Source organism: Thermobia domestica, chromosome 8, assembly GCF_964235325.1.
Source record: "Thermobia domestica chromosome 8, izTheDome1.hap1.1, whole genome shotgun sequence".
In the NCBI taxonomy this organism is placed as follows: Eukaryota; Metazoa; Arthropoda; class Insecta; order Zygentoma; family Lepismatidae; genus Thermobia; species Thermobia domestica.
In genome coordinates, this window is record NC_137461.1 from 107330381 (window position 1) to 107345785 (window position 15405).

Sequence of the window (15405 nt, forward strand, 5' to 3'; positions counted from 1 at the left end):
AACACTATAGGTTAAATCATTTCTATTGTCAAAATGAGCTGATCTGTTGTACGAAAAATCTTACTGTAAGCTATTTTTACATAGAGTGCCTCTTCTGAATGCAATATGCAATTACTTTATAGTTTATAGAATGAAAAAATACCATCTACTATGATAATTCTTCGTAGCATAGATAATGCGAGAATGTGACCCCAAATTAACCTTCGAATTTTTTTTTCCGTAGGTGAGAATCTATTTTTTTTTCTCAATCTGCCTTTTTAACATATCACTTAGGTATTTCACTGTATGGTATTTCTTCACTTGTGTATTTGACAGAAAAATTGCTTATCTTGGATTCAGGAATCTTTGTGAAGTGATAGAAGACAATAAAACTTGTTTCCACCAGTTATCTGCTCTGGTTCCACAGAAAATTTTCAATTTACAAAGGCGACAAACTTATGGAGTAAAAACAGAATACGACTGATTCTATATAATTCCACACAAATGTGACAAAATGAAGCAGTGGGAAAGCTATATAAAATTAGAATAGCTGGAATAATGAACTTATATTACACAATAAATGTGACTCGCGGAGAACTATTTATACATAAATCAACATTAATATTGCAAGAATTGTATTAAATTTTCTCATCAAATTGATGTGTCATAGTAAATATGTAGCATCTAAACTAATTAGCGACTTGCTAACTTTGTATTCTTCTATAATTTTCAATAGTTAATTTAACTGAAATTTCTCTATATAAAAAGAGAAGTCTTGACTGACCAACTCCTAAACCAAACTACTAAGCTATAAAATTTCTTATAGCTATATTAATTTGGAAAATACACATGATTTGTGGCGTAATTTATCATTAAGGAAGGATTTTCGAAAATTCGACGTGGAACAGGAGGAAATAGAGGTTGTAATCATTATAATATTCCATATTTCTGAATTTCGCAAGGTTATAATTATTTATTAATAATTATTAATAATAATAATTAAAAATTTGTTTCTGCATTTTGTTCTTTTATATTTGACCTAGAATCTGAGAGAATGGAATGAAGGGTATATAGCCACATGCGTGTAATATTCATTAAAATCCGGCCCTGGGGATCTGGGCTCCCCTGAAATCCCGACTTTTCTGCAAATTTAGTCTAATATTAGGAGTGATTTTACAGATTTATTATAACTTAGACCCCATTATCATATTGAATTTGGAACCTCCAAAAGTTTTGGATACTCCTCGAAATAAATTCCTGCGCACGTACCTGATTCTAGAGATATAACCATCTTAGAGTAGTCATTAAATTTAGGGGACCTGAGGGGGCTCAGCCCCGCACCAAATTTATAAGGGCAGCAGCGGCTTCCCTGGTTAAATCGCTCAGTTAAAACTAAACGTCATCAGATTCAAATATTTGCATAAAAATATCTTACATATTTTATATTAAAATTTTAAACACTATCATACTTGGTGTTGATTGCTTCTTTCGCTTCATCCGTATGTTCCATTTACGATATACAGTATTAATACTTAATTTATTAAGATCCATACTGGAATAGGCCTAAATTATTTAAGATATCTGTTACACTTATTAATGGAGAGAGAGTGTTTCACACAAGTTAAGGCACCAGCATCACACTTACATACTCAATGTTGCAGAATCAATCAAAATTCTATCTTTGTCCCAAATTTATCCTTAATTATTCGCTGTATCCCAATCTAGGGCTGAACTAATTATGGAACATAGTGAAAAATTTGGAACAAACTGTGGCCTAAATATGGGTAGTGGTTTGAATTGATTCTGAATATGCAAGTGTGAAGTTAGATCCACCTTAATTTGGTCTCTCTCTGTCTCCGTAAGTAAGTGTGAACTAATTATTGGACATAGTGAACAAATTGGAATAAATTGTGACTTAATTATTGCTATCTAGTTTCTAAATTTTTGAATGTGGTGAGGTTAACTTCCCATAGTCCTAATATTGAATGGTCAAAAATTAATATTCCTATTGGAAGTCGGTTGTACTCTCTAGATGAAATCTACAGAAAGACAGAAGCAGTAGCTACGTACCGTTTTGTATCCTAAATTCTCGTGGATGAGCGAATGTAAAGCTTCGTGAAGAATTCGTCTTTCTTCAGAATCCAAAGAGCGACTTTCGGAGGACTCGCTGCTTACGCTGATACTGCTGATGGATTCACTGCTGCTGCTGCTTCCACAATGCACCTGGGAATTACTCAAACAGAATGCTACGACGAGGAGGCGAATCAACCTGCAGGAAAATAACACAGTTCACTCATATATGAATTACACAGCATTACATACAGATTCTTAGTAATGACATGAAATGCGAACGTGAAATAAAAGCAAGGATAGGAATGGCGAAAGAAGCCTTTAAAAGAAAGAAAAGTCTGTTTTGTGGGACCTTGAACAAAGAGTTGAGAAAAAGACTCATAAAATGCTTCGTGTGGAGTGTTGTACTGTATGGGGCGGAAACGTGGGCATTACGTAAAGGTGACGAAAATAGACTGGAAGCCTTCAAAATGTGGGTGTGGAGAAGAATGGAAAGAATTAGTTGGGTCGAGCGGAAAACGAATGAGAGAGTGTTAGAAATGGTGGGTGAGAAAAGAACACTTTTAGATATTATTAGGAAGAGGAAGAGAAACTGGTTGGGACATTGCCTAAGAAGAGATTGTATCATGAGGGACGTCCTAGAGGGTATGGTGGCGGGAAAGAGAGAGAGGGGGCGAAGGAGACTACAATTAATGGATGATATTAAAACAGAAAGATCATACGCGAAGACGAAAAGGTTAGCGGAGGACCGTGAAGCATGGAAGCTTCTCAGCTGCAGCAAGTGACCTGCCAATAAAGGCAGAATACCTATGATGATGATGATGACATACAGGTTCTAACTATTAATGAATGTTTGTAACAAACGTATTAGAAATAACTTGAGATGTTCATTAAACGCTAATATAATTCTAGATACATTGTATCTATTACTAAAATAATTGTTTTAACCTTCAGGACAAATAACTGATATGTTAAACTAAATTTTTATCATATCATTTCCATAATTCAGGTAATATTGGTAGAGCCATACTTCTTTTAACAAAGTTATAGACAATGGCAAAGATAAGGGCACCAAAAACTCCGCAATGTGTGTGGACTTCCTCAAGTTATGAAACTTGATTCCCATAGGACTTGTTCTTTGGTTTTACATGGGGGGAGAGTCACAGCCGGTTTCGCAGCCACTATTTATAGTTAGGACAGGAGCTATGGTCAACAATTTCGTTCTGGCATGCTTGCTCGCCAGATCACAACGTTAACTGGTTGCCTACACTTCTTCTTTCCAAAGGTAGTATTAAACTATAATTTGTTATAGCTTTAGATTTTGTTATATTTCTTCTTCTTCGCTTTCTTCTCTTCTTCTTCTTCTTCTTCGTTTTCTCTTCTTCTTCTTCTTCTTATTATTATTATTATTATTATTATTATTATTATTATTATTATTAGACCTATTATTACAGTAGTAGTAATACTTGTAGTGGCAGTAGTAGAATTAGTAATAGTAGAATGTTCAGAACAGTATAATTTTGTTTATCTTAAAGTTTGTGTTATTGAAAACAGCTGCTACCAATATCCCAGCAGTGTCGCTAACGCTCTCGCCTTTGGTGCAAGTGGTGCCGAGTTCGATTCCCGGTCGCAAAGTGTAACAGCTTTTTCAGGCCAACAATTGTAAGTGAGTCTTCTTCTGGGGTTTTCTCATTCATACCGGGCAAATTTCGGGGTGGTTCCTAACATAATGGAATTGGAATCGCTGCGCTAAAGGAAGACTTGTTCCCATTTCCACACAATGTCACATGGCACTTCTTTCTACGGCTACTCTAACATGTGCCCTTTTTGGTGAATAATGTATCAAGTCCGTTAGTCACTGATGCTGTGCGTGTTTTAGTTTAATTCCTATCCCCATAATTTCTCAAATTTAGAGCCTCATATCTCCCTTATTTGCCAACACTGATAACCCACCTTTTATTTAGTTCCTTTTACGTTTAATACCAACTGATTTAATGTTATAAAATTGCATACGTTCTATTTGAATAAATATAAGTTTGAGTAGGGATGGCAACACTGTTTATGTGACACTACTGCAGTGTTCTTGGTTACTTGTCCACCTCCCGTAGTTATCAGGTTACCTGAATACATTTTTCATTTTCTGCCTTTTTTTGGAGTTTTTGAGGTATTATTTGGCACAACCTCACCCAGCCACTGCTTGGTATATATATTATACGTAGCAGGTAAACAAGATATTTCCGCACCGAGTGACTATCACCACGACAATTAGTGATCCACAGTTAGTCAGAGTACTAATTTTCATAAATATCTAACTGTCACGGTTTGCATATGTCCCTTCTTAGAGTGACCAATCTTTAGTTTTATAATAAAATTACACTGATATTTGCAGCAAGATTCTAATTCTATTGGCTCATTATCAGTATCAGATTCTGATGCTATCTGCAAAGATAAACACTTCTAAAAACCTTACTCCCGGAACAATCCTTGTTAATTGTTTGGTTTGGCATATTGCTGCCATTTCATTTTCGTGTTAATATTGTAATAAGCACTGTTCAACACACTATGTAGCTCCTGTCTTTCGAAATAAGTAGTATTGCGCAACGGAAAACTTCTATTTGACAGGGATCGTAAGAACACGCATCTGTAGATTATTTCATTCCGGATTCGTTGATATCGAGTGTGACACGTTGGATTGGGACTTAAAGACGACATACTGGAGCCATCATCCAGAGGGCAGCATGATACGTTATTAACAAATTATTAACAAAGATCTTAATAGACAATAACCAAAAATTTAGAATAGAATTGATATTATATTATCACCAAAACTAATATTAATACAAGAAACAGATACAAAAGAAAACAAAAGAAAATAATCAAGGATTTCTGATGTAATTCTTGGCTATGGACAACTCCGGTATGTATCTTCTATGATGAATCTCAATTTGTATAAAATTTCCATACTTCTTATTTAATTTATGAATATTAGTAGAAAAAAATAAAAAAAGGTAGATTATGTGAGGTTAGATTTCATAACATGATACATAACAACATCAGCAGTAGTAGTTGAAGTAGGATGGTAGATATTATTCTTAGTAACAGAAGTGCGATGATGAGTGATTATAAGTTTATCATTGTTGATCCAAGCGGGCTATTAAAGTCGACAGCGAACAAAAATACGATGGTAGAACAATAATATACACATCGTTAGTAAATCAGTTCCTATTCTCCCTAAGTTAATAGGCATGACTATCTCCACGAATCACAAAATACAATAAATATCTACTATTCATACAAGATGCGATATGCCTCTGCGGTCATATCAAAGTAATTCATTCGTATTTCATATTTACTACGTAATATTTAACTTCACCTTTAATACATTTTTAAAATTCGAAGAAGACATATTTGTGTTCTATTTAGATAGCCTTAAGAAAATCTGGAGAATAACTATGAAATTCCTCGTTAGATATATATATATTCGCTTCGATACCCATGAATCACCACAGCACATCCAATATTTTCTTGACCTGATATACATTGCAAAAGATCCAGATAAAAGAAAGACGTATTCAGTAATAATCAGAAAACTTACCATCATTTTAGAATACATACTGCAATACTTATTGAAGTACGGGAATTTTATCAACTATTATTGCATGTTTAGTACTGATAATTTTGACAGAATTATCCATATGAAGATTATATCATGTCCGAAGGCTTCGGTGGTGTTGAGGGAATAGGACCCTCAAGCCTAAAAGATTTAAGCTATCATTTTGTTTGTCATATCTTTCTATTACAAAAATAATCAATTCTTATTCAGGCAATGTTATCTAGTTCACTTCACACTGAAGATAGAATTTCTTCAATAATTTGTTTCGTTGCGATTCTTTCTCTGCACAAATTTTATAAATTTCGTTGAAGTTTAATAATTGCAGAATATAAAACGTATTTATTTCAATAACAGAATAATATATTTTCTTTTTTTTCACTTCCGAGAATAAGTTTCTTCCAGAGTGTTCATGGTCTATTTATAAAGATGTTTTCAAATGAACTTAAGTACAGATATATAATCTGGGTACTACTGATAAAATTAATTAAACAATATAAATTTCTCAACTGTTTTAAAACTAACTTTCATAACATTAAAATGACCTGCGGATTGCAAATCAAGCCATAGAATTAACTGTTGTAACGCACGTAGTGGAGCACTACAATATATAGGTATATAAAATGTATACGTGCTTTTCTTTTAATTTTTATTTGCTGAGTTACGTAAAATATATATTTACATATGTACAGTCCATAAACAAAATGTTTCAAATTCCATTACATTCTTCGGTCTTTAACCTTGAGTAGTTTTAGGATTAACAGTTCCACAGGCTTGAACATTTCCAGCTGTATTTGTTACAACAATACTTCCTCCAACGGCGTATGAAGAGCTTGCAGGATCCAAAGAAATAGCAGTTGAATTCAAAGAGATATTGGCTCCTCCGTTAGCGTAGGTGACAAGGTTTCCAAGAGCAATCTATAAGATGAAAATAGAGTAAAATAAATATAAAATATAGTTTCCATAATTGAAAACTTGAATTGCAGAACATCCCAAGTCCACCGGAGTACTTTTGTGATTTTAGAAGAAAGACAAGATTATACTTGGCATACAATTCTGTTTAGCTGATTTTTTTTCTTAAAAAAAGCGGGGTTTTTGATTTGGATTTACGTATTATGCAAGTGAATAGCCCTTAAAACATAGATGCTAACATAAAAAACCAAAAACCGCAAAATCCGAAGAAACAGAGTGAATTTGGGATGTTATGCAATTCAGGTCTTCAATTTTTATCTGTTTAGATTAGAAAATGTTATATAAAATACGATCTTTTCTTCAAATATTTTTGGTGTTTTGTGTAATTTACAATACATTAAAACTTTATTAATAAGTTTCAAAAACTTTGCTGTAAAATGTGATTTTGTCATTTTTAATGTGAATTTACCCTTCCAAAAGTGTAAATAAATTTTGAATATATATATATATATATATATATATATATATATATATATATATATATATATTGTTTCAGATTTAATTTTGTTTGCTTTCAAAGATACAGCCCAAAGATGCTCTTCGTTAAATAATTTTGGGACTAGCGGATGTAGGTGAATAGTTAGAGCTCTTGCCTTATAATCTGGATCGAACTCTGTGATGGTCATCTTGACTGTAATCTTTTTTTTCAGAGGTTTCCTCAGTCTCATCAAGTAAACATTGGGATTGTATCTTTAATACGCTTCAGTCAACTTCCATTACAATATTTCTTCAATTTCCATCTTCTGGTCTAAAAGTTTCTAATGTATAATCTCCGGATAATGTATAATCTCAATCTTGAACACCGTTAATAAATAGTGAGTCAATGTGAGTTTTCTTTGATGTAGCAATCTGGAAATAACCAGCAACCATGATAGGAAAACATCATCAATATTACTTTGAAAATCAGTCCTCTTGGTATCTAAGTATCTAACGCGTGTGTTTTCTGTAAGTGTGATCGATCTCCCGTGGGAATACTAATTCTTTGATAAATCCCGAATAGAGATTTATACCGCACATAATTACTAAATCCTGGCATCTGTACATAGGCTCGGTGCTCGGGGTGTTCAACGGACTCGATCTTAATCAGATCAATAAATCAGATGAAATTATTTTGACACTCGTACTTACAGCTCCTCCTTGACATGCTCCACTACGATTCCAGGTAAGAACGTGGTTTCCAACTGGTAGATTAGATACGTAGCCTTGGATTCTGACGGGTGCAGCTGCTCCTCTTTGGGTTAGGCTTACTCCTCCAACAATAACAAGAGTAACTGGGTCTTGTATGTTAGAGTAGGCAGCGCTAGTTGTTTCTCCATTATCTCCAGTTTGTCGCCTAGATCGCACCTAAGAAAAGAATCAAGATGATTATTATTAGCTGAACCTACATCTAATATAAGCATAGGTCTCCTTCTCAGTTCCTCACTATATCCGTACATGTCCTTTTACAGGCACAAAAAGGAATTAGAAAGAAAATGAATTGCTACAGTCAAACACATAAACATCATTTTATATATAGATGTTGGGATGAGTTCGTGGCAAACTTGAAGAAGTGATAGACGATGTAAAGTGGAAATATTTTCTTATAATATATATCCAGGTACGCCTAATTGCGGCTCTACAGAGCTTTGAAGTTATTAGCAGGCATTAGATGCTGTCATTCAGATTAAATCAGAGCGCCTACAATGTACGTTAACCCGTTGTACTAGCTCTTCTATCGGTTGCCTAAGACATGGATATCAACCTTAGCAACACCCAAGTGACAAGGTTAAGTTTATAACTCATAAGATGTTGAATAGAAAAATAACTTCACTTTTTTTTTTATAAATTTCCATGATAACTGAAAATCTACACAAAATTTTTAAATCGACCAGTGAAAGCGGTACGTTTCTAGAGTTTGTGGTTTCGGAGGCTTTATTGTCAAAAGAAATAGGCCATGAACACATAAACGTAACATTTTTGTATATAAATATTAGCAAGTATTGCTTCTTCACCTATTTGATCAATACATGTGATTCTTTCATGTGTTTCATGAGAACTTACTATAAATTTTTAAGATAACCTCGGTATATGTTTAAAATAGTACTGATAGTACTGATTTGAAGGTAAACAACACAATCTTTTCTGCATACCACCTTCTCACTATGACATTCAATTCATGCCGATCCAGTAAAATTCATGCAATTTCTTAAATTCAAGGTGTTTAGTAGATCATATTTGTAAATTATATTTTTAGACAAAGCTGAACGTACCATTACTTTCTCAACATATCCTTTTACATCCATCCTTTAAAATAAAATCTTACCATTTTTTTCCCTCGTATAAATTACAATAAAATCTATCTTTAAGATTTAAATCTAAATGTTGATAAAACTAATTTCCCTTATAACGCTTTATAGTAATTTTGCAAAACACAATACGATTCGTCTCAAAGATACACAAAACCAATACTGAAAATTAGTCTATTAAAAAATGTGTATAGAAAAGGCTGTTGCTGTTTACTTGTGTTTATTTTAGGGCCATGAAAATTAAATGTATTATGGACATTTTGTTCAGTATTAAGAATTTAATTGAACTTTTGAAAAATACAACTATAACTGGTTCCATCAAAATTCCACCTATTACCAAGTTATTACTTTGATTCTCATTTTGAGTATTCTCCACAAAATTGAAACATATTGTAACATAATAGTTATACTGCTTTACCTTTATTATTATTATTATTATTATTATTATTATTATTATTATTATTATTATTATTATTATTATTATTATTATTATTATTATTATTTAGGATGAATTGAGAGCTTGAATAAATACGAGGCCAAGAGGACAAAATTATAAATGTAACGAAAATAATTGTTCGTTTACAAGATTTATTTTTTAATAATTTAAGCTTGAAAATTTTTCAACATATAATATTAGACTAAGTTACAGATTTATGATAAATATTAAATTTGTTCCTACTTACCAACCCGTTTGCACTTGCTCCAGCATTGCCTCCATAGATAAGATTTAGTAATGCGTCTCGAATTCTTAACTTCTCTTCTAATTCCAAAGATTGACTTTCGCTGCTGGAAGATTCACTGCTTACACTCTGGCTACTGATAGACTCACTGCTACTACTGCTGCTGCTGCTACTGCTTCCACAATGCACAGTTGAAGTAGTGAGACAAAGTATGGCGAACAGAACAATAGCAATCCTGTAGAAGGAAATATTACCCCATTAAGTGCAAATTCGAGCTAAATTAGGAACCTACCTTTACATTACCCAACTTAATTCCTCTAACAAGATTAATCAAGCATTAGATAAGTTATATTTCTGATGGCAACAGTGAATTAATGGTTTCTGTTAATTACTTAAGAGAATTTAACTACTTGTTACCTAAAGTTTTGTCTATAGGTATGATCAAGTTTATTAGAATTTCTAACATAGCTAGGCAACGTCACTGAGCGCAGCAGATCAAGAGAATGGAAGTTAGTTCTTTTTCCCTGTGATTGAAAAAGGAAAACTGAAAATCAGAAGATTAGCGTGAAGGGATGGATTCTGAAATATCATTAGACTTTCAAACTACGTTAAGTGTAAGTATTGAAACCATTATAGCGGCTTCGTCCCTGTATCTGTAGACCAAAAACGGTAATAAATAGCAATAAATGTTTTCTTGGTCCGAAGCACTTGGTCTCGAATTCACTGTCCGAAGCAAAAGTTCAAACTCCTTCATTAACTTCTATTCAAACTGAAAGTGGTAAAAATCAACTATTTGCAGTTATAACGTTAATCATAAGTAGTTTTTGGAACCAAATTAACGTCCCATGAGTATGTTCCTATTTCAGTTTTAACTCTCTATTAAAACCAAAGTAATAGAAAGTTAATACAACTTCCAGTTTCATTTTTGATCTCCTTAGAGTAACAATGGTAGAAAGGACAGTGAGAAATAGTATTTGGATATTGGTTCAGTATCCCAAGAGTAAATTCCATTAGACCCTTATTTCTTTATTCTAACTAGAAGTGGAAAAAACTCTGCAATTTCCGGTTTTAACATTGATCACCATAGAGAAAAATTTATAATAAACATCGAGATGCAGTTTATATATATATATATATATATATATATATATATATATATATATATATATATATATATATATATATATATATGTGTGTGTGTGTGTGTGTGTGTGTGTGTGTGTGTGTGTGTTTATGTGTGTGAATTCAGTGCCGCACAAGTAAGTTCCATCATAGAACTCGTTCCTCTATTGCAGCCAGGAATGGTAGGTTTACTACCTCCGTTTTCAGTTAGATTCTCATAGTTTGAAAGTCTATCGTTGCTTCACAATGTGATACGAAACTAGCTTGTTTGTACAACAGCTGAGTAATTGTTGTATGTGTTCACTAATATTCCTTCGAATTATCTTTTATAATTTCAAGAAATTACACTTGCCATTTGACAGGAGACACAGCGGTGTAGGAATCCCAATTTGAATTTTTCCTACAGTCTTATTTTTTATATAATATCATAATTTGTTGCGAATTTCGTGTATTACAGTATTAATATTTATTCAATCCTTCCAATTTTCCGTTTATTTCAATTACTCATGTTTTGCTTTGACTAGCTCATATGTGGGTGTAGTAATACTACTGATCAATTTTGTTACCCATTGAAATACATATATTTAGGAAAATTCTTCTGAATTATGTGAATTATATCATTTTAGTATTTTCGTAATTTAAATATTCGTTTCTTTTAATTGGGATAAATATTTTCAAAATTATTCACCCAGGAAATTTGATGGCTATTAAAAATAGGCGGATTATATTCATAGTCTTGTATATGTTTTCATTTCCATATGTTTTAATATAAATGTTACCATGGAAATAGGCGTGTAAACCCCTGATTTGAGGAATGGCTGAGATCGAGATTAATTAGTTGATAGTAATTGTAAATGGAAGCTAGTTGTGTTTAAGGTCGGTTCTAGAATACATTTAACAGATTTTTTTAGATGTAAGATATGTTTCACAAATGAGGTATAATTAATAAAGCTCAAAAAGACGTATTAAGCTGAATTTGCTGAAGAAAATCCATATAGGAGCATATTATTGTGAAGGAAGATTAATTTAATCAATACACAAATTTATTTCTGTACTTAGCTAGATAACTTCTTTAAAGTTTAAAACTCGTTTTATAAGAATTCTTCAATGTATTTTCCCATTAAGAGTTTTTTCTTTTCTTTCTTTCTTTCTTTTCTTTTTTCTTTTTTTTAGTAATAGTAGTAGGGATCTCTCAAGTGTTCAAAGACGAACGTGGAATATAACTTCTGAATTACAATTTTGACAGATTTACGGATTGCCGTTGCAAAAGAATAATAAATATTAAGATTAATTTTATTTTCAAGTAAAATTTCGTTATTAGCATTTGTAGGTATGTTCCTAACATCTGCTATAACGGTGGCCAAATTAACATAAATTATTATACTTTATTATTACTATCAATACATATACGTTTTTAAATAGTAACTACAAGTTCTAACAGATGTATGGGTTCAGTTCAAGTTTCTGTACTAAGAGATAATTCATATATATTTTTACAGATAGATAAATAGATATGTATAAATATAGATAGATAAAATCCTAGAAAAAAATGGATCTTAATTGGACAACATAATTATTCTAAAGATATTAAAAAGAGAAATTGTATCTGTTTATATAGTTTATACGAGAACAGATTGCAGAAGTTATCTAAAACAAAATGACATTTTAGAAAAAATCTAATCTGTAGTCTGGAAGTTTGTTTCCTCTAAATATGATATTACCTTGTATTGTATCTACAAGTTTAAATTTTAATTATTAAAACTCTACAGTAGCAAGTACTGTATTCGTTTTAATGAATATTTGTATTAATAAAATTGATTCTGATTTATTGATGACATTCTTATGAAATTACACAGTAATCAAACTAAAATACAAGATTTCAAGAGTCTTAATGGCAAGGAGAGCTATTTGCATAAAAATAACTTCATTATGAATCTTGTTTTACTGAAGTTTTACAAATATTTCTCACATTCTTCAACCAAACTTTGTTGAATTAGAACTTCTCATATATCTAGTTGGAAAGAACTGAATAAAATTTCAATTTAGTTTTCATGTAGTACTATAGAACAATAAATAAAGAAATTTTTCGATAGCTGAATGGCTAACTAAATCACTTTTTGTGTGTATATATAGTTGCAGGTTCGATTCCCGATATGATGATGGGAATAATCTTAACGTTAAACAATTTTGTATAACAATTGTTTAGGATCTTCAGCAGAAAAGAAGAGAGCTCTATAACGTTAGAAATAGCATTTAGATTCCATATGCTGACAAATACAAGTTAATTGAAAATAATGCAACTAGAGCATTATTTCTTTAATAACTATCGTTCCAAAAATAAATTTTTGCATGTTGAAGTATATACAACCAATGAATACTTCATCCTAGAATACCGCAAAATCTTGATTTAAAAGAAATAAGAAAAGTGTTAAATATTCTTATGGATAATGTAAAACTTACCTAAACATGATTATAGATTCAACTTTTTTTCCAAGCAAATCTTAATATGATGTTGAGATTGAATTGAACTCCGTAATGTTGCCGGTTCCTTTTATAAGGAAGTTGGCAGCGTATTTTTCTACTATATTTTATGATTCTTTTATTGTACCGCAATTAAACAATATTTTATCAAGATTTGTTTTCTGGTATTACGTTTATTCCTCAGAATAGCTTACATAAGAAGGGTTCAAAACATTATAAGCTTAGTAGTTGACATTTTGTGTATCTACGATGTTTGTTCCCGTCAACTAAAGTGCCAAAAAAATGTCTCACAGCAATATAACATAATGGAAAAGTTCTATTGTTTTCTTTATGAATTACGATAAAGAACTTAAAGTAAAAAAAATCACGTTTCCCTTAGTAACACGTACAAGTGCGTAGCTTTTAGACAACATCGAGCGAAAGTATCCACTTGAGATAAAGGACGTAAATATTAACTTGAATTTCTGCGTAATTCTGTCGTAATTTGCTGCTCATTCTTTTAAAAGTTGATGAAATATACTAATAAGATACATAATTGCTATTTACAGTTGTGCAATATGAGTGAGGGTAGGGATGGATTTAGAGCCCCAGGACCTTTAGGTCCGGACTTATGTGTGTGTGTGTGTGTGTGTGTGTGTGTGTGTGTGTGTGTGTGTGTGTGTGTGTGTGTGTGTGTGTGTGTGTTACACATTTTACTGAGTATTTCAGCTGGTCGAATGATTTTCGATAATATCTCGCATATGATAAATAATACACAATAGCAGCAACGTGAGAACAGCAGCCAATAGTTCTGTTCACGAAAACCGAAATTGTTTCAGTAGCGGACGAAAACAGTGATAAGGGTTATTTTTTTAAAATTCATTCTTTATTTGATCATATTAAATACACATATACAGTAATACCATCGAAACAAACTAAACATAAATACCTATTAACAACAGACATATTATTAACCAACTGTTACAAAACAAGAACAATTACTAAACAAAGATCTATATATATATATAACAGAACATTGATTATATGCAAAATTAACACAAAATGCGGGAATGTATAATTTCTGTTATGTACAGCAGGGGCGTAGCCAAGGGAGGTGCGAACAGGGTCAAGAACCCCCTTCATCCTCAGAGACCAATTACCATTAAGACAAAAAAAATACTTGTTATTATAAGATTCCAATGTTATAACAACTTCATCCCCCCATTCAAAGGTATTGGTTATCCTAGTGGTGTACAGTGTGTATCATATGTATACCACATAGATGTGTATTTGCCTTTTTTCACTATGAGGTACACTTGCAAACAAAATGAAAAAAAATATATGTTGTTAGGGACCCTCTCAAGACAAAACTGGCAAAAAATTGTGGGTGTCCCAGTTAGTCTTCCACATTTTTTTTTGAAAATTTCAAAAAAAAATTTTGACCAATTTTCAACCCCAAAAAAATTCCAAAAAATATTTTCCGACTTTTCTCTTGTTGAGAACACCTATCTTTTTTCATGCAAATCGGTTCAGCCGTTCAGGAGAAAAAAAAAATTCAATTTGGGAACTGAGTTTCTCATAAATGTTAATCGATACTGTAAATTTAGTGCAGATATGCTTGGGGGCAGTTTTCACATGCTTAATCCGCTAGGCCCTTTAAACAAAGCTTTGAAAGTGATAAGCCAATCCCATTACATCAAGAATTACTTTCCACCAATTATCTTAGACTATGTGTTGCAACTAAAATTCAAAGCGAGACATTGTTATTGTTTCATATCATAGGCTTTTAAAAATTACGTATCAGGTTCCAAGTTCTAAATTTTTACACCAATGATAGATTTAGTTGTAAGTACAATCCTAACATTCAAAGTGTGAAATTGTTAATGTATACTAATACATTAGTCTACCTATCAGGCTTCAAACCTAAAATTTGGAGTTAGAAGAAGGAAGGAATCAATCAATCAGATTTCACCAAAGATAACTTTCCACCAATGATTTCAGACTATGTCCTGTACTCATTGATATAGTTATATCTTGCCATGAAACCTCATGTTAGTCAACTTTTGGGCACCATGAGGAATCGTACTAATTCTAATTTCAAGTCAAAATTTTAAATTCCTGTCAAAATATAAAGTGTTACTTACATATAGTTTTTAGCATTTTAAGAAAAAAATCATATAGTATGCAAGGTGAACCACCGAAATTTACAGAATTGTATATTCGAGTC

General features: G+C 32.0%; 2 protein-coding genes across 3 annotated transcripts in view; one reads left to right on the plus strand and one right to left on the minus strand.

The window, feature by feature from the left end:
- Nucleotides 1-15405, plus strand: part of galene (potassium two pore domain channel subfamily K member galene) — a 222863-nt gene that overhangs the window by 185576 nt on the left and 21882 nt on the right. The gene's annotated exons all lie outside the window — the stretch shown is intronic.
- Nucleotides 6292-13307, minus strand: LOC145693130 (uncharacterized). The gene is made up of 4 exons (XM_081768858.1): nt 13179-13307; nt 9600-9831; nt 7760-7975; nt 6292-6577 (listed from the first exon to the last, which is right to left on the minus strand). Exons 1-4 carry the CDS (start codon nt 13184-13186, stop codon nt 6395-6397), a joined length of 639 nt encoding a protein of 212 aa, XP_081624984.1. The 5' UTR covers nt 13187-13307; the 3' UTR covers nt 6292-6394.

Coding starts and splice junctions, on each gene's coding strand:
- LOC145693130 (XM_081768858.1), bottom strand. Junction 7,976..9,599: donor GAGCAAGTGCAAACGGGTTG/GTAAGTAGGAAC, acceptor TTCTTTTCTTAG/GTGCGATCTAGGCGACAAAC. Junction 6,578..7,759: donor GAGCATGTCAAGGAGGAGCT/GTAAGTACGAGT, acceptor TTCATCTTATAG/ATTGCTCTTGGAAACCTTGT.